General features: G+C 39.1%; 1 protein-coding gene across 8 annotated transcripts in view; it reads right to left on the bottom strand.

Annotated features, from left to right (window-relative positions):
• CEP112 (centrosomal protein 112) overlaps window positions 1–20359 on the bottom strand; it is a 415782-nt gene that overhangs the window by 391082 nt on the left and 4341 nt on the right. For all 8 annotated transcript variants that reach the window (XR_003792074.1, XM_029213161.1, XM_029213162.1 and 5 more), the window contains exons 2-4: window positions 18396–18509; window positions 15107–15297; window positions 13193–13368 (exon numbers count right to left, since the gene is read on the bottom strand). Coding sequence is in view for 7 of the 8 variants with exons in the window: in XM_029213161.1 (XP_029068994.1) it covers window positions 13193–13368; window positions 15107–15297; window positions 18396–18501 (473 nt within the window). In the remaining variant the exon portion in view is untranslated. The remainder of the gene's footprint in view (window positions 1–13192; window positions 13369–15106; window positions 15298–18395; window positions 18510–20359) is intronic.

Raw genomic sequence — 20359 nt, forward strand, 5'->3', positions numbered from 1 at the left:
GGGTTGGGGAACCCTGTGCTAGGCAATATCTAATATGCCTCCCAGTTATCCCAAAATCCCTTGTGTAATGCCCTTTTCTTGAGTGTGGACTGAACCTAGTGACTTACTTCTAATAACCAGAATCTGGCAAAAGTGATGGATTATCACTTCGAAAACTACCTTATGAAAAGACTCTGGCTTTGGGCTTCCCTGGTGGCACAGTGGTTGAGAGTCCGCCTGCCGATGCAGGGGACACGGGTTTGTGCCCTGGTCTGGAAAGGTCCCGCGTGCCGCGGAGCGGCTGGGTCTGTGAGCCATGGCCGCTGAGCCTGCACGTCCAGAGCCTGTGCTCCGCAACGGGAGAGGCCACAATAGTGAGAGGCCCGTGTACCTCAAAAAAAAAAGACTCTGGCTTCCATCTTGCTACTTCCTCTGATGGAAGCCAGCTGCCTTATTGTGGGCTGTCGTACAGAGAAGTCCAGAAGCAAGTAACTGGATGAGGCCTCTGGATGACAGTCATAGAAGACTGAGGGCCCCAAACCAAGAGCCCACATATAACTGAATCCTATTAAACACATAAGTGAGAACAGAAATGGATTATCCCCTCAGTTAAACCCTCAACTGAGACCACAGTCTCAGCCAATATTTTGATTTCAGCTTTATAAGAGAACCTGAGCCAGAAAACTCAGCTATGCTCATGAAATAAATGTTTGTTGCTTTAAGCTGCTAAGATTTGGAATAATTTGTTACACAGCAATAGATAACTAATAATGATTTGGGTACATGGAAGTGAGGTGCTGCCTAAAAATTCAGAAGTGTCTTTTGAACCAGGTAGTGGTCAGAGTCTAGAAGGATTTTCAGTAGCGTTATAGAGAAACATGAAATTGACTTCAACAGGCTGTTAGTAGAAATCTGGAATTTGAGGACATTGCCAGTAAGGGCTCAAAAGGAAGTGAGAAATCCTTTTTTATACAGTGGTAGAAAGCCACACCATCATCTTCAATAACATGAAAAATAGAAAACGTGCCTAATGAATTGGGTGAGTGCTATAGCTAAGTAGATTTCCAAGCAAAGTATGTCTTGCTGCTTACAGTAAGATGCAAGAGGAGAGTAGTAAGTTAAGTGAAAGACAATTAAAGAAAAAGGAACTGGGGCTTCATGGTTTTAAAAATTCTCCGTCTCTCCAGAGGCAAAACATGAGCAATTAAGAAATGGCACCAAGCTAAGTTTGCGCACTGCCTAGAGATTAAGCCAACAGTACAAATCAACAACCTTTTGTTGAGATCAAAAAGATCAGGGCTTCCCTGGTGGCACAGTGGTTAAGAATCAGCCTGCCAATGCAGGGGACATGGGTTCGAACCCTGGTCCAGGAAGATCCCACATGCTGCGGAGCAACCAAGCCCATGCACCATAACTACTGAGCCTGAGCTCTACAGCCCGCAAGCCACAACTACTGAAGCCTGTGCACCTAAAGCCCGTGCTCCACAACAAGAGAAGCCACCACTACGAGAAGCCCGTGCACTGCAACGAAGAGTAGCCCCGGCTCACCACAACTAGAGAAAGCCCTCACGCAGCAACGAAGACCCAATGCAGCCAAAAATAAAATAAATAAATTTATTTAAAAAAAAAAAAAGATCAAAGGTGGTACATCAGAGTACATTCATACATAAAGACCTTTAAAAAGATTAAGGGTGTGCATCTCAAACAACAGGGCTTCTGAAAAACTTAAGGACACTGTCCTTCAATCTTCTGAGAAGTAACCCAACCTAATAAGAGATTAGTATATGTGGCTTTTGTCTAATGGAGTGAACACACATAGGATTCACAGGAGGTCTACAAAAGTTTTGAGAAAATTGTATCAGCAAAATCACTGTCCTTGGACTGAAAGGGACAGAGTACAAAATGAAAAGGGACCACTGGACCCCCAAAATTCTTCTGGAAGGAAGCAGACTAAGAAAACTACTCACCTGCAAACACAAACTACCGAAACGCAAACACTTAACTATTTTTCATGAAAAAGAAAGGATAACTCAGAAGATGGAATCAAAAACCTAGCAGGAGGAGCCAGGAGACATGGAGTATTATACCCAGATCTTGAGCCTTAATTAAGGAACTTCCAACATTTACCCAACTGGATTTTAGAATTGCTATGGACTTCTTTGTACCTCCTATTATTCTCCTTTTTAGAAATGTCTATAGTAATTATTATATGTTGGGCGTGTGGGGAGCAGTTAACTACTGGAATAGACATTTCTCCAAAGAAGAGACACAAATGGCCAGTGAGCATGTGAAAAGATGCTCAGCATCATTAATCATTAGGAAAAATGTGAGTTAAAACCACGAGATACCACTAACATGCTCATTACAATGGCCAAAATCTAAAACACAGAAAATACCAAGAGTTGAGGATGTGAAGAAACTGGAACACTCATATTGCTAATGGGGATGTCAAATGGTACTATTTTGGAAAATGATTTGATTCCCTAAAAAAGTTAAAAATACACTTACCACACAACCCACTGCTAGATATCTACACAAAAGAAATGAAAAACACATGTCCAAACAAAAATATGTATATGAATGTCCATAGCAGCATTATTCAGAATAATTAAAAATTGGTAACAATCCAAATATCTATTAACGAGTCAGTGGATAAACAAATGTAATATACTCATCAATGAAATACCATTCAGGAATAAAAAGGAATGAATTACTGATACATGCCACATGAACTTCAAAAACAATAACCAGATGCATAAGACTACATAATTCATGATTCCACTCAGAAACTTCTAGAAAAGGCAAAACTATAGTGACAGAGAGCAGAGCATTGCTTGCCTGGGGCTTGGAGTACTTCCATATTATAAAGATATTAATTCTTCCCAAGTTGATCTACAGACTCAATGCATTCTCAATCAAAATCTCAACAGGGGCATGTGTAAGTGTGTTATTAAAACCGGCAAGATAATTCTAGAATTTATATGGGAATGCAAAGGACCAAAAAGAGTCAAGGCAGTCTTAAACAAGAAGAAACCTGGAGTGCATGCACTACACTACCAAAAATCAAGACTTATTTTAAAGCCACAGTAACTAAGGCAGTGTAGTTAGTATTAGTACACACACAAAGAGACCATCGGAGGAGACAAGGGTCCAGAAACCCACAGAAGTAAGATTTTCTGGTTTACAATAACAGTGTCAACTATAGTAGTGGGGAAAAATAGCTTTTTTAAATGATACTGGGTCAGATGGCTATCATTTATCCACAGGAGGGGTGGGGGGATGACCCCTACATCACTTCATACATAAGAATCAACTCCAGATATAGCACATATCCAAATGAGAAAGGTAAAATAAGGAAGCTTCTAGAAGTTATCCCCATGATCTTGAGACAGGCAAGGTAAGAAATCTTAAACAGGACACATGCAAAAAAGAATATCAGAGATGACTGACTAAAAATAATTATATTATAATTAAATATTGTTCAACAGAACATACCAGTGAACGTGGGAGAAGACATTTGCCATACATGTATCAAAGAATTTGTTTCCAGAATATATAAAGAGTTGCAACAAATCAATGGAGAAAAGACTGACAAACCATTTTTATTAAAATGGGAACAAACAGGAACTTCACAAAAGAAGATACCCAAATGGTCAACAAGCATAGAAAAGTGTGCTCGATATCATTAGTCATGAGGGAAAATGCAAATTAAAACTCACATGTACCAGACTAGAGTTGCTAAAGCTAAAAGAAACTGACCAACCAAGTACTGGTAAAGACGATGAGCCACAGACTTTGAAAGCCTTACTGGTGGAAATGTAAATTGCTATAACCATTTTGGAAAACTCTTTGACAGTATCTACCATAATTACACTTCCAAGTCAACACAGTATACATACGTGCACTAGAAGACATGTGAAAGAATGTTCACAGGGTTATTTGTAATAGCTAAAAGCTGGGACAACCCCAAACATCCAACAATGGCAGAATGGACATAAAAATGTGATATATTCACACAGTAATAAAAGAAAAGTCCATTGCTAAATGCAACAACATGGATCAATCTCACTACATAATGTTGAACAAAAGAAGCTGGAAAAAAGTGAAAATACTTTATGAACCAAAAACCAACCTATGTTGATATAATGCAGAATAGTGGTCACCTTTTGCGGGGACGATAAATGACTGGGAGGGAGCGAGAGAGAGAGGTTTCTGGAGAGCTGGTCATGTTCTCTATCTTGATCTAAGCAAAGAAATGATCAACACAAAATACAGAGCGCTGGCCTTTCAGGACAAGGGGGAGGAGGCACGGCCGAAGGTCTCCTGGAGTAGTGATGTGCTATTTCTTGGCTGGGTTAGCAGCATAAGGATGTTTATTTTCTAACTGCTCTTTAAATTGTACCTGTCATTTTCATACACTTTTTACATACATGCTATGTTTCACAGAGGTAAAACTTTTTAAGAGTAATACAACTACTGCCTTGTAAATCAGAAAACTAAAATGAGAACTAACTTTAGATTTCACATCTTTGCATTCATCTGAGCAGCAAGTATACTGTTATATACCACCTGAGGAATAGTTTTCTTATGGTATTGCTAAATATCAATGAAACACAAAAATAATTAGCAACAATTAATACCGCAGTAAAGTATCAAATAACACTGAAAATAAGAAAATGAAAATAACTTCCACGGATCCACAATATATTTATTTTAATATTTCAAAGAGAACTTTATTAGGAATAAAAAGAAAAACAAAACTAAATTTTAAATAAATGAGAAGCTTGACCAAACCAAAAAATGATCAGAGATTCATAAACTTTTTAAGACTTCGTATTTTTCCCCATTTCCTACTTTAAAATAACACATTTGATTTTAAAATTAAAAACCAGCTTTAAGTCACTCATTTAAATCAACGTTTATTAATATATCTCTGGTTTAATAGTATCAACACTCGAGAGTATTTTAATTCCCTCTAAGTTTTACAACACATATAAGCTTACTGTCATCCTTTTTTGTTTAAAAGAACAATCAGAACTAAACTGTTCAATATTATGATCTCACAAAAAGAAACTTGCTTGTGAAACAAAGAGATACTTATTACAAAGCCCCACTCGTTAAAAAATTTTAAAAAGTTAGAAGTGACTATATTTGTCAAAAATCTGACTCAATGAAAAAAAAAAGCCTAAAAGAAATGCAAGGCCATTATTTTCAAAGCTATTCCATCTCAGTTACAAATTGTTGTCACTTGGCCTTGCCTTGGTAAATACCTAAGAATGATATTTAATTAGCACATCACTGTTGAAAATTAATGAGCAGCTAAGTGGTCCCATGAGGGTGTGAAACATACTGTTCTATTGAGGATCCTAAGAAAGTTTCCATCCCTTGTTTATGAAGCAGTCTTACCCCTAGAGCTCAAGGTTAAACATCTACCTAACAAGTGTGCATTCTGGCAAAAAGACCAAGTTAATCACATTTGTTCCTCACTAAACGTTCTCTCCAAACACAATGATGAAAAAGATTGACTTTTCTTTCATTAATTTAAGAAAAATGATTAATTTTTCTTTCTTCCAAAAAAACTTGTTGGGGAGAGGTCCTCTTAAACCTTAGACTGACCAACAGGAAGCTACCAGATGCTGATCACAGGCGATCCTCACCAAAGAAGGGAGATACCCACAAAGTGCAGTAAGCACACAGCACAGGTCTCTCCCGGAGGCAGAGGCAGTTTAGATGCACCAACACCCACCTCCCACTGCCCACCTAGACAGCAGCTCTCCACCTGGCAGGAAGACCCAGGTCTAGAACTCCAAGCCCCACTTGGTAGCCCCTAATCACATATGGCTACTTGAACTAATTAAAACCCAAAATTCAGTTCCTCAGCCACAGTAGCCACACTGCAAGTGCTCAGCAGTCACATGTGAATAGTGGCTGTGATACTGGACAGCACAGCTGCGGAACATTCCCACCACTGCGGGACGCTGTATTACACTGCTGCAGAATATACGTAGTGTACGTATGGAATGAAGAGATGTAATGTACTACTGCAGAATGTATCTTTGCCTAATCAACAGGGCAATTCTTAAATAAAATGAATGTACTTTTTGAGAATAATATTTAAGGATGTTTTACTACATGTAACCCTAACCATAATTATCTATGCCAATGGACATAAAGAAACCCTAGGAAGGAAAGGTAATGATAAGCTCCCCTATAAATTCATCCAACAATTTAGAAGCAGGGGCTATTTATAGGTCAGTGCCATTTACATATAGAAATGGAGTTTAACAAATTTAAAAGATTCTATCTACTATAGTTGTTTGAGTATACAGAGTAAAAATTAAATCAATATTTTTAAAGTGAAAAATGTTTTTTCACACAGATCAACATACTCAACCATAAGTACATTTTTTCATTATACTTGGTCACCATCTGCTGGCGATGTTCTTAAACTGTACCAGCACATGAAACGCTGGCTGTACTGGGAGACATTTTTAAAGGACACAGTCTCAGCTCTTTGCCACAATGCATTCCTGGAAAACCACATCATAAAGAGGCTCATTGTAAAGCAAATCATATTTTCCATAAGGGCAGGGCTATAATTAGATTCTTCATTCCAAACTAAAATCTGGCATCAAATAACCCATGGAAAGATCTCATTAAAGCAAGATGCAGAAATTATAGTCCTCTATACTCATTTAAAACAGGATAATTATTCTCCAAGTCCTTTCTTAAAGGTATGAACATATTTGTTATTTGAAGGACACAACATAAATCAAAAGATAAAACTTTAATTTATGTAAAATTAACCTAAATCTAATATGGTAAAAGTCATATATAATAAACAATAATTCTGCTTGCATGCTCCTACAATTCTTAAGCAATCTGGATGATGACTCTTTATAAAGTGGCATCTGAGGAAATGTAAACAACTGCTGACTTCTTTCTCAGCAGTGAAGTCCTCTAAAATAAGCAGCATTGTCTCTCCTCCACCGTGAAGCAGTGTTTAAAAGTCGGCATTGATTCCACATCTCTCCTCTTTGCTTTCTCCTAACTCGTAACTCTTAACCAAAGTTTCCAGTAGAAATAATAAGGGGTATTACATCATTCTTTTTCATCGCCCCCTATCCCAGAACCTAACTACACTCTGGTGATAAGCTACCAGACCGTATCATACTTGACTGAAAAGTTATAAAAAAAATTACAAGCCATTAAAAAGAAGCTTCAGGGCTTCCCTGGTGGCACAGTGGTTGGGAGTCCGCCTGCCGATGCAGGGGACACGGGTTCATGCCCTGGTCCAGGGGGATCCCACATGCCGCGGAGCGGCTGGGCCCGTGAGCCATGGCCGCTGGACCTGTGCTCCGCAACGGGAGAGGCCACAACAGTGAGAGGCCGGTGTACCACAAAAAAAAAGAAGCTTCAAAACATTTTTCACAGAACAGGAGGACAAAATAAAATCTATTATCTTTGTGTCTGTCTTTGGGATAATGCACAGAAAAAAGCACAGAGAGACGACAAGAACTGAAGTCTAATGTCACTTAGGCAGCTTCTAATACAGGCTGTGATAAAATGTTTAAAAACAGGGCCAGCCACACTGTGTTCCCTCTATCCTGGAAAAGGGGGCTTGCTGAGTTATCTAAATAAAGACTGATTCAAAACCTCTTTTATTTTATTTTTACTTTATTTATTTTTTTATTTCTTTGGCCGCGCTCCGTGGCTTTCAAGATCTGTTTCCTGACCAGGGATTGAACCCGGTGCCCCAGCAGTGGACGCACTGCGTCCTAACCAGCGGACCACCAAGGAACTCCCAAAAGCCTCTTCTAAAATACTATTACCTCTCTTTATTCTGAAAGTGTGCAGGAATCATACTTACAATCTGAACTTTTCTGCATAGCATTAATTTCTTTCTCTCAGGAACACAGAATGACTTTTAGGAACTGAAAATAATTAATGACCAATGGATCTTAAGACAATACCCTTTGGGAAGATTAGATAATGAGAGAAGCAAAAGAGCAGTCACTCTAACAAGCAAGCCCCTGTGTGGCCTGTTAAAGTAACCATCCCCGCACCACTGATGATGGCGTTAGCAACAGCCAGCACTTTCACAGGTCCCGGGTCAGAAGCTCGACGTGCAGTATGCACTTCACCCACACAACTCTGACGTTAGTACTACCCCCATCTCCAACTTACAGGAGACGAAACTGGGGTTTAGAGAAAGTAAGTAAGTTGCCTGAGGATACATGGTTGCCAAGTGTCAGAAGTGATATTTGAGCAAAGGCAAACTGCCTCATTTCAGCTCAACCTAGAAATAACCAAGAACAAAGGTATAGTCGCCCAAGATTGCTAACACAGCTCAAGTGAAGAAAAAATGGATTATAGTGAAGTTCCCATGTTTGCTGCATAAAGTACTCATGCCTACATGGAACACCAGAAAGAATATGGGGTCTGGAATCACAAAGACCTAGATTCCAATACTGAATCCATCACTGGGAAAGTTTATTGACCTTTTACTGAAGCTGTTACCTCATCAATAAATACAAAGGGCAATTTTGTCAACCTCACAGAATTACAGACAGGATGAAATCAGATAACTTACAAAAGATTTCTAGAAGAGTATTTAGCATACAGTAGGTGCTCCATAAACGAACAACTTGCCTCACTTGGTTCCTATTTTAACAAACTAGAAATACAAGTGAAATCCACAAACATTGAGATTGTTCCTTGGGAAAATTTCATTCTTATGTTTAAATCTGTATATTTGCTATATATGGTTAGATTTATTAATGTGCATCACTATTGTAAATAGTGTGTATGCCCAAGCATTTTAATAAGATAGTGTTTTGGAAGGCAACTTGACACCATCTATCAAAAAATGTGTGAGTATTAAAAATAACATAGACATGTGTACAAAAAATTTTTGAACTTTTCACACCAGATTACTCCCACTCCCTAAAGGTAAAACAGTTTCGTACGTGGCACCCAGAAATATTCCATGCACGCGTACCCATACGTATCCATATAGCCTCTTTAAAATACACACACACACACACACGAATGGAAGCTTACTACACTTTTATGTACTTCTTTTGAACTTTATACATCTTAGAGATCATTCCATACTAGCCCATATATTTTTGTTACCATTGCACAAGGTGTTGAACCTACTAATAATCCCACCAACAGCTCACCCATTAAATGTTTTACTGCGCCCAGCTACAGCATCACTAATAGCCCAAACACACACAGGTGCATGATGATATATGTACCAGGATGTTAACTAAGGCGTTCTTTTAACACTAACGAATCAAAAGCAACGAGAAGGGTAAGTTACAGTAAATCTATGCTATGGATTATTATCTGTGATGAAAAAGATTACACAGGTTACGTGACACAGGATTAAGACACAGTTAAGTGACCAAAGAACAATACATGTAGTACAAGCCAACTTATTTTTATTTATTTGTTTTTTTGCGGTACGCGGGCCTCTCACTGCTGTGGCCTCTCCCGTTGCGGAGCACAGGCTCCGGACGCACAGGCTCAGCGGCCATGGCTCACGGGCCCAGCCGCTCCGCGGCATGCGGGATCTTCCCGGACCGGGGCACGAACCCGTGTCCCCTGCATCGGCAGGCGGACTCTCAACCACTGCGCCACCAGGGAAGCCCTATAATTTTTAATTACATACGTGTGGGTATGTGTGTACTATGGAATGATACACACCAAATTGTTGATGCCAACTACCTCTCGTGAGGGAAGTGAAGCAAGAACATGGAGGGAAGGACTCTTTTTACCCTTCATAGTTCTACACTGAGGTTTTTACAAAGAGCGTGCATCATATATAGACTGCATAATTTTCTAAAATGAGGATAAAAACTGTATCAGTCATCTATTGCTGCATAACCAATTACCACAGACATAACAGCTTTAAACAACACATACATTTTCTCATAGTTTCTGTGGGTCAGAAGTGCAGGTGCAGCCGAGCTCAGTCCTCTGCTTAAGGCCACACAAGGCTGCAATCAGGATTTGCCCAGAGCTGGGTTCTCATCCGGAGACTCAATGAGGGAAGAATCTGCTTCCCCACTGTCACGGTTGTCAGCAGCTTCTGTTCCTTCTGGATATGGGATTCACGGCAGCCTGCTTCTTCAAGCCAGCAAGGAAAAGACAGCAAGCCTCTAGAGCCAGTCTGCCAGCAGGGCAGAGTCTTATGTATCGTAATGTATTCATGGACGTGACAGCCCATCACCACTGCCATACTCTATTGGTTAGAAGCCACTCACAGGTCCTGCCCACACTCAAGGAGGAAGGACTGTACAAGGCTGTCAACACCCAGAGCAGGATCTCGGGGCCACCTGAAACTCTGTGTACCACAAAGACAATTAGGATCTTTACCATCTCTCAATGGTAAGCACCTGAAAGATGACCGGGAAGTAATTTATATGGATGTATCGCATGGTTGTCTAAATGAAATTAACCAAACAGTACAGGCAGGAGATCTATGTCTATGGTCTCATTAGTAACATTTTGTAAAAACATGCTCCAAATTCACATATAATTCAAGTATTTCATTGTCAAGAAAGGAAGCAGCTATTTGACATTAAATACAATAGAAGAGCTCTAATAAAATGGCAAGGCAAATTGGAAAGTGGTTTTTATAAAATAAACCATGGGTAATAACATAAGCTTACACCAAGAACTATGAAAAAGGAAAGCAAAGGATAAAACCAGGACAGGACTAGTTATGTGTTGAAACTGTCTGAAGTGAAATGCTAAGTTTACTAGTGTGCAATGTGTATTTGGTGGAAAAAAGCATGATAATAAGCCTGATAGAATATGACCTCATAATACTTCTAATGTGTCTAGAATGAGGCTACATGCCATATCCTACAGGAAGAATAAAGGTAAAGGAAAGGTGCCATCTCTATTGAATAGGGAGTCCTAACAAAGAGGCTTCAAAAGGACTCTGCATCTTTAATAATATAAAAAGGCTAGGACACAAACAGCATAATCTAAAATGCCATTAGAAATACTTCACATACAAAAAGGTCTAAGTAAAGCAGGATTTTATAAAGTGATCAAAAAAGAAACACTAAGGGGGAAAATCTTTTAAGATTAAAGAGGATGTTCAAAGGACAAGCTGAAGTGGTTGTAACATTTATGAGGCAGCATTAAACTTCAGTTCTAAGTAACAATAAATTATTCACTACAAAAACATACATGTGTCAAATATTATAAGCCTCTTAAACTTTTTAAACAATTCCTTGCAGAACGGAGGAGATGTATTAGGTCAACACGAGCAGATTCTAACTTTTTCAGCAGCACAGTATGACCACTCAGAGCAAAGGAACAACTTCAGAAAAAAATATGAAGACAGACCATCAATAGATTCCACCACCACTACTGATCTGATCTCACACATTTTGTATCTGGTCTTAAATCAATTGTATTGCCTTTAGATGAAGTAAATGTTAGTTTTATTTTTAAGTGCCTTCATGTACGTAAAATTACAAATATCTGTTAATTAATGTACATGCAAATTAAAATTTTTAAATAGATCAAGTTAAGTTAAGAGAAGCATGTAAGTAAAGATACCCCTGAGAAGTTTTGTTTTTGCAGCCCTACTTGGCCTTGGCCTTAGTGAAATTCTAACACTTGACTAGAAAGAGACTTGTCTTTTCCAGTTCCTTCATTGCCTTTACTAATTGCATTGTTAAAAATATAAAAAGGTTAGGACACAAACAGGGCATCTCTGTAGCCTATAACCACACATCTCTTAACTTCTTCTAAAATTTATCCTTCCCTCAACTTTTTCTAACAGTACTTTTTGCAAATCCTTGTGAGCCGAGCCATTCTCTCTGCCACAATATGCCTGTCTCAAAGAGGCTGTGTCCAGAATAAATTCAATGTGTGGCACTGCCTAACAGCCCATTCACTGACTCATGTAGGCACTCACCAAAAACTAAGACTCATACCGTTGGTCACAGGTGCCCGCCCAGGGCCAGGCACTGGAAATACCGTGCAGACAGGAAGAACACTGTCCCTGCCTCAGTCTCTGTAACGAGACCACAATCTCCTTACACCCCAACTTACTGCTACACAGCTAACAAAGATTCCAGTCACACCTCTTCTGCTTCTAAATCTCCTAGGAAGGCAAAAATTAGTATTTAATACCACCTGCTATGGACTCATCTATTCATTCTTTTTCACCCTTCCGAAACATGTCCTTAATTATATCACCTCTTCCTGTTCCATATTAATTTGTTTCCCCTTTCTAATAAAAAAATTTCATATGGGCTGGATCTCTTGCTTTCTGTTCACCTGTTCTTTTCCACCATAATACCTGAGGTCTGAAAAACATAACCAGACTATAACAACTACGAAGACACTTCAAATTACTAATCAGAGTGCTGTATCTTTTAAGGAATAAACCAACAAAAATTATAGCAGAAAAGAAAGATTACATTGTTAACCTATTCAAATTCCAAAAATTAAAATTACCAAGAGAATGGTGAGGAGTGATGTATGAATTGACACCGTCCAATACTTTAACATTTCAGGGAACAGTGCCAAAGGTAAAACTCAAAATCTGATAAAATTCCAACTTAAATCTATCCGTCCTAAAGGCCAAAAGTTATACTACAACAACAACTGTTTTATTGTGTACTTAAAAAACTTAGAAGTTCACTTTCATTTGTACTAAAAATCCTATTTAAGCTTAGTACTCTAGTAAGAAAGCACAGTTTAATAGGGTTTATGTTTGCATTCATTATTTTATTAAATCAAAACGAATACTGTTCAATGAGGGGAAAAGGACAGAAATTCAAGCATAAGCTTCAAGATGGATATGGAGGATGTTATACTTGGTTGAAGTCAGTGAAATGTTCTTAATTCATGCTTGTCATAAAGGGAAACAGAGAACTGTGTCATTTAAAGATTTTCAGGCACCACTTTCCAAGCAGTGGACTAGATAGAAATATTTAACATATATCCAAAAAGCGGCTTAAAACATACTATAATCTTGAATATACAACAAATGGAAAAGCAAAACTGTTATTTTAACTATACAACATTCCTTCATAGCCCTCAACTTCATAGCAAAAATATAAAGTAAACCAACTGCTTATCATAAAAAAAAACATGGAAAAATGGAATGTACTAACCAGTTCCAAAGATGGGCTAAATAATGAAACACACTTGAAACCCCAAGTTCATGGCGTACCTCTGGACATGGGTCGGCGACTGTACCAAAGAGCAATCTTCTCCAGAAGAAAGGGTCCGTGACTCGCTGAATCTGTGCTCACCGTTCCCCAGCTCGCCCATCACCCAGTCTGGTAATCCTTCTGGGCTGGACAATCCTTTGGCTTGTGCTGGATTTGGTTCTTCAAAATAGATGGACTGATTTTTAAAAATTAGAAAAATTATTTTTTCAAAATGTACTATATGAGATAATCAGTTAAGATTTCCATCAAGTTTAGTGACAACCTTTCAAATACTCAAATTCAATTACATAAAAATATATAAAAATGTATCATTCAATGAAATATTAAAATACATAAAATGGATAACTTATTTACATTTTAGTTATGTTGTGCTGTATAAGAAATCTAATAAATGATAAAATTACATGACAGATACATCTGATAATAATGATTTATATTACAAAAGGAATATTAGCTGTATGAAAAGATAAGTGAAAAGTTCTTTTTAAATCATGTGCTCTCTTATTTCTTTCTGTGATCATTAACTACTCTGCACACACACACACACACACACACACACACATACACACACACACACACAAATCAGTAGGCAGAGAAACCAAAATCAATAAAAACCAGAAATAAAAATTTCTAGTCATCCTGCAGTATCTCACAAGCTAGATGAAAAATCCAAGACAGGTCTCTAGGCCTTTACATTATTAACATTAGTAAAATAAAGCCCTTTCCTACCATTCCATAAAATGAGTGTGAAAGGGAAAGCATGATACAATACACTCATATTTCAACATCTGAATGTGTTTCAGAAAATGTTCTACCTTCGGTCATTAAGAATAGATGGGCCGGGACTTCCCTGGTGGCGCAGTGGTTAAGAATCCGCCTGCCAATACAGGGGACACGGGTTCAAGCCCTGGTCCAGGAAGATCCCACATGCCGCGAAGCAACTAAGCCCGTGCACCACAACTACTGAGCCTGTGCTCTAGAGCCCACGAGCCACAACTACTGAACCCACACGCCACAACTACTGAAGCCCGGGCGCCTAGAGCCCGTGCTCTGCAAGAAGAGAAGCCACCGCAATGAGAAGCCTGCGCACCACAACGAAGAGAAGCCCCCGCTCGCCGCAACTAGAGAAAGCCCACGTGCAGCAACAAAGACCCAACACAGCCAAAAAATAATAAAAAAAAAAAAAAACAAGAATCCGCCTGCCAATGCAGGGGACACGATGGTCTGGGAAGATCCCACATGCAGCAGAGAAACTAAGCCCATGCACCACAACTACTGAGTCTGCACTATAGAGCCTGCAAGCCACAACTACTGAGCCCGCGTGCCACAGCTACTGAAGCCCGTGCACCTAGAGCCCGTGCTCTGCAACAAAAGAAGCCACCACAATGAGAAGCCCACGCACCGTAACGAAGAGTAGCCCCCACTCGCTGCAACTAGAGAAAGCCCACGCGCAGCAATGAAGACCCAACGCAGCCAAAAATAAATAAATAAATAATAAATTTTTTGTAAAAACTTAAAAAAAAGGTAATTCAATCCAACCTCTCGTTACATTAAATAATACATACAGAAGAGCTTAATAAACTAGAATTTACTGACATCCATAAATTATTACATAATCCAGTGAAAATTAGTGGGAAATTAAGGCTCAATATTTAAAAATTCATTTTAATGTTTTTAGAAATATTGTAGAATACTGCAGGATGACTAAATCAATTAAGTATGGTTCCATTAGAGCTCAATATCTGATTTCCATTCAAGGTGGAAAAAAACTGAATCAGGGAGCAAAAAAATAGTTTTAGCTAACATATTTTCTAGGACTTGTAGCTTAATAATATGACCATTCCCAAATGGGATGATAAATTGACACTTTTAGAGAAACAAACGAATGCATCTTTTGGGTCAAAGACACCTACCATGTATGAAGGTAAAGTTTTCAGCGTCCCTGGCTCAGGGCGGTGGGTGAAAGGGCCCTCGAGAGCCCCCCGCCTGAGCATGTGTAGTAAGAGCTTTGCGTACAGATTCCGATTCCTCCTGCCTGTGACCCCTGCTCCTGTTCCTGAAGGCTCACACAGTTTTCTAATCCAAAGTGCACACCTCTGCCGCTCTAGAAATACAGAGGAGCTGTTAGAGACTTGAGTTTTCAAAAAATAAAACATTACATTAAAGACCCATAAAACATCTGCTCTAGTCTGCAGCAGGGCTTGGCTGACAGCGAATATTTTAGGTTTTGCAGCCATATGATATCTACCCAACTCTGCCGCTGTAGCATGAAAGCAGCCACACACCATTCACACCACACGTCACCAAATGGTTATGGCTGTCTTCTAATAAAACTTTATAAAAAAGGCAGCAGCCTGGATGTGGCCCAAGGGCTACAGTTTGCCAACCCACCCTGGTCTAGAGTTTAACTTTAAACTAGTAGTAAGATCTCAGGATTGCTACCAAATAAATCTGAGACAAAAATGTTGCTGTTCGCATAGCACAGGGAGATCAGCTCGGTGCTTTGTGACTGCCTGGAGGGGTGGGGTAGGGAGGGTGGGAGGGAGGGAGACACAAGAGGGAAGAGATATGGGAACATATGTATATGTATAACTGATTCACTTTGTTATAAAGCAGAAACTAACACACCATTGTAAAGCAATTATATCCCAATAAAGATGTTTAAAAAAAAAAAAAGGTTGTTGTAAAACCATCTCTAAAATAATTTCAGTTGTGTTGAAAAATCTTTCTTGTAATTCTCATTACACAAACCAAGAGAGAGCGAATGCAATCTTATTTAGCATTTTTAACCTAATCTAAAATTGAATCTCAAATGTTTTATTTATTAAACTGGTAATCTTCAGGGATTTGTGAATGATTTATTTAGGAATTTCTTTTAACCTCCCTAAAAACAATTGAGGGTTACATATTTACATGTAATTTTGAAAAATAATTATCCCTTTAAAAGCTACCTTAAAAATGTAGCACAGTTTGATCCACATATAATGACCTACTGACTATCTTATCTTACCACGACACAGAATTGTTTTTAGGTCTCAGGAAAACCATTTTGACATTAATCTTTTATCAGTCTAACTCAATTTGAGGATTATATATCTAACACAAATCATAAATCTGCTTCAATGCCTTAGTTTCTAAAGGTCATATTCATTTATTGTTTTACCTACAAAAATCCCTGGGGCAGATTTAACACTTTGCTCATACTGGATTTATCACTACACGTATGAAAGGTAGTCTCTAAATAACTTTTGTACTTTTAGCTTTGAAAATTATATAATCACAAAACAAACTTCTTGAAATATCAGGTGTACTTTGTGCAAAAAGAAAATACAAACTAAAGCGGATAAACTTAAGCAAACAGTTTTTCAAACTATATGTTTATGTGCCCTGCAGCAAACTGAGATCCATATAATAGTCGACGAATAGAACTTAGTACAACAATCTGGCTAATGAAAAAAATTAATTCCTCTATTTAAAATAATGGCGAAAACCATTATCAAAAGTAGAAGTTAACTATAATGAAATTTAAGTTATTATGAATGTTCAGGTTCTTGACTGGGATGTGAGTTTCTGAGCATTCATTATGAATTAATTACATAAAAGAGGGTCAGGGATGTACCAATACATACTGACAATGAGTCATGAACCAAAGATTACAATTAATCCAATTCTATGTACCCCAAATCCCTTTTTAAAAGAAGATGAGGGACTTCCCTGGTGGCGCAGTGGTTAAGAATCTGCCTGCCAATGCAGGGGTCATGGGTTCGAGCCCTGGTCCAGGAAGATCCCACATGCCGTGGAGCAACTAAGCCCGTGCGCCACAACTACTGAGCCTGCGCTCTAGAGCCCGTGAGTCACAACTACTGAAGCCCGCGCACCTAGCACCCGTGCTCCACAACAAGAGAAGCCACCGCAATGAGAAGTCACCCCAAGAAGCCCATGCGCCACAAGGAAGAGTAGCTCCCACTCGCCCCAACTACAGAAAGCCCACATGCAGCAACAAAGACCCAATGCAGCCAAAAATAAATTAATTAATTAATTTTTAAAAAGTGATACTGCATCTTTAAAAAAAAAGAAGATGAAATATGAGGATAGTCTGAAGTACATTTATAATGAGAGATTTTAATATACACTTATGCTAATCAGCAGATCTAAGACAAGAAGGTAAAAAAAGGCAGTGAGTATCAGAAGAGGACACAGTATAGAAATATCATTAAATACTAATTCAACAAATCGTGAATGAGCCACGGGACAGGAAATATTCATTTTAAGAAAAGCAGAGGAAGAAAGAAGAGATTACCATCCAACAAGGCAAGAGAAGAAGGCAGAGGAAGAGGCGTGAAGGGAAGACCATGCCAAGCCACCCTGGACCCGGACAGGCTGCAGGCCCTGCCTGGTACGATGGGTGACCACAGAATGCGTAACTCATACACTGCGCTCCCTTTTCCCAGTGCAGATCCCTGGAATAAAGATCTAACATTGAGTCGGCTCCTCATGTTGAATATGAAGTTGACTCAGACACCTCACAGAAACAGGGAACCTGGACAACACTGGGGTAAAAGCCGGTCTCCTGGTCCCACTCCGAACCCTCCTCGCAAAAGCTCCCAAATCAGATTTACCTTTACGGCCAGCCTTACGCCTACTATGACTCAGAGGGTCTTCCCTGCCCCTCAAACTCTCTTCAACTGCTCTCCGATAAACCTTTTTTACTTGAGACAAAGACTCACAGAGGAGAAAAGGTTAGGAATTGCAGACAAGATGCCAACAAAAACGCATTCACACTTGATTTTAGTCAGTCAACCAATGAGCATGTAAGACTAACAGATTCTTTTCTGCTTTGATAAACAAAAGGGTCAGAGACAGGTGGACAGTAGGCTCCTGAAAGAAGAACCATCTTCATGGTAGGAGGAAAAAGACGCAGGAAAAAACAGTTACAGCTAACTTTAAAGACCCATGCAATTTAAGCTCATGACCTGTGAGAAGTGGTCTCACAGTAATAATACCTTTCCACAGTTCAGTAGTTCACCATGACTAAATTTCTGTTTACCCTCCAACAGCTCAAGGTAAACAATCCTTTACCAGCTTAAGATGAAAACTGTTATTAAATGAATCCACTTTTCATTTTGAAAGTTCATGGGTTTGACTAAATAATACAAAGAAAAAAATTAATTTTAAGAACGTAATTTTCAAACATAATCTTACCTGACCTATGGGGTAATTTTAGAACAAAGGGCTTCATATCTACCACAAAGTGATCAAATTCCGCATCCAGCTTCTCCCATTTTTCTTCTTCGCTTCCCATTTCCATAATTCAGCCTGTAGAAGATTTAAAATTAAAATATTAAGATCTGTATGCTGAAAACTACAAAACTCATGAAAGAGATCAAAGGTAGTATTAAATACCCCCAAATTGATCTATAGATTTAATGCAATTCCAATCAAAATCCCAGCAGTATTCTTTGTAGATATACACAAGCTGATTCTAAAATTTACGTGGAAAGTTAAAGGAATTAGAATAGCAGAAACAATCCTGAAAAAGAAGAACAAGTTTGGAACACTCACATTACCTGATTTAAGATGCACTATAAAACTACAGTAGTCAAGACAATATGGTATTGGTGAAAGGATAAGACACATAGACCAATGGAACAAACCAGAGAGTCCAGAAACTGACCAACACAAATGTGGACAACTGACACTCGACAAAGGTACAATTCATGGAGGAATGATAGTTTTTACAACAAACAATGCTGTAACAATTGGGGATCCATATGCATAAATAAATTTAAACAAATAACCTCACTCTGTATACAAAAATTAACTCAAAATAAATAACAGACCTAAGTGTAACATGTAAAACTATAAAACTCTTAGAAGAAAACAGACGAAAATCTTCATGACTTGGTGTTAGTCAAGGATTTCTTAGATATATCACTAAAAGCACTACCTGTAAAAGAAAAAATTGATATATTGGACTGTATCAAAATGAAAAATTTCTGTTCTGCAAAGAACTCTTTCCAGGAGTTGAAAAGATAAGCTACAGCTTGGGAGAAAATACTGCAAATCATTTACCTCAGAAAGGACCTATATCAAGAATACATAAAGAACTTTTAAAACTAAACCATAAGAAAACAAACAACCCAATAAAAGTAAAGAACTTTTAAAACTAAACCATAAGAAAACAAACAACCCAATAAAAGTAATCAGCAAAAAAAATTAGTTCCTTTACCAAAGAAGATGTACAGTTGAGAAGTAAGCGCGTGAAAAAGATGCTTAACATCATTAATCATTAGAGAAATGCAAATTAAAACCACAATGAGATATCACTACCTGCCTATTAGGACAGCTAAAATTAAAAAGGCAAACACCACCAAAGCTGCTGAGGGCACAGCGCGAGAGGCCTTCTCACGCACTGCTGGGAGGAGCACAGAGCGGTGCAGCCACTCCGGAAGGCAAGGTTAGCCATCGCCCACCCCGTTAAACATACCCTTAGCGGAGGAGCCAGAAATCCCCCTCTCGGGCATTTATTCAGGAGAAGCAAAATCTCTATTCGCACAGAAACCCGGATGTAATGTTTCTAGCAGCTTTCTTCTTCTGTAGCCACCAAACCCTGGAAACACCCACGTGTCCCTCCCCCGGGTGGCCTCGCCACAGGACGAAACAGCGCTCGGGCAGAGAGAGGAAGGAAGCGCCCACAGGCCCCGCCACACGGGTGAGCGTCCATGCGCGAGGACGCGACGCGCAAGGCGCCGTTCCCGGAGGGGCCGCGTGCTGTACGACGACACCCACTCGTACGGCATCCCGGAAAAGGCAAAAGCTACAGGCACACAGAACAGCTCGGTGGCGCACTTGGTTAGCACTGGGGCGCAAGGAGAGCACACGGGGCGCTGCGACTGTCCCGCGCCTTCTGCGCCCGAGGTCATAAAAACCCATTCTGAGTCTGTGTAAAAATTCATCACACTGCACACCAAGAAAGCGATTTTAACCGTACGTAAATGTAAAATGTTTAACTTCCATCAAAAAACGTAAAATACTAGTCCTCGTACTTCTTCCTAATCAGGAAGAAAACCACTGAAAATGAAGGGGGTGGACCCCCAAAATCAGACACAGAGCTTCTGACAAAATTTCTTACGTTAAAAATATACCCAAGAGTCCACATGTTCCTC

Source organism: Monodon monoceros, unplaced genomic scaffold (assembly GCF_005190385.1).
Source record: "Monodon monoceros isolate NGI ecotype Baffin Bay Population unplaced genomic scaffold, NGI_Narwhal_1 Super_Scaffold_9, whole genome shotgun sequence".
Lineage (NCBI taxonomy): Eukaryota > Metazoa > Chordata > Mammalia > Artiodactyla > Monodontidae > Monodon > Monodon monoceros.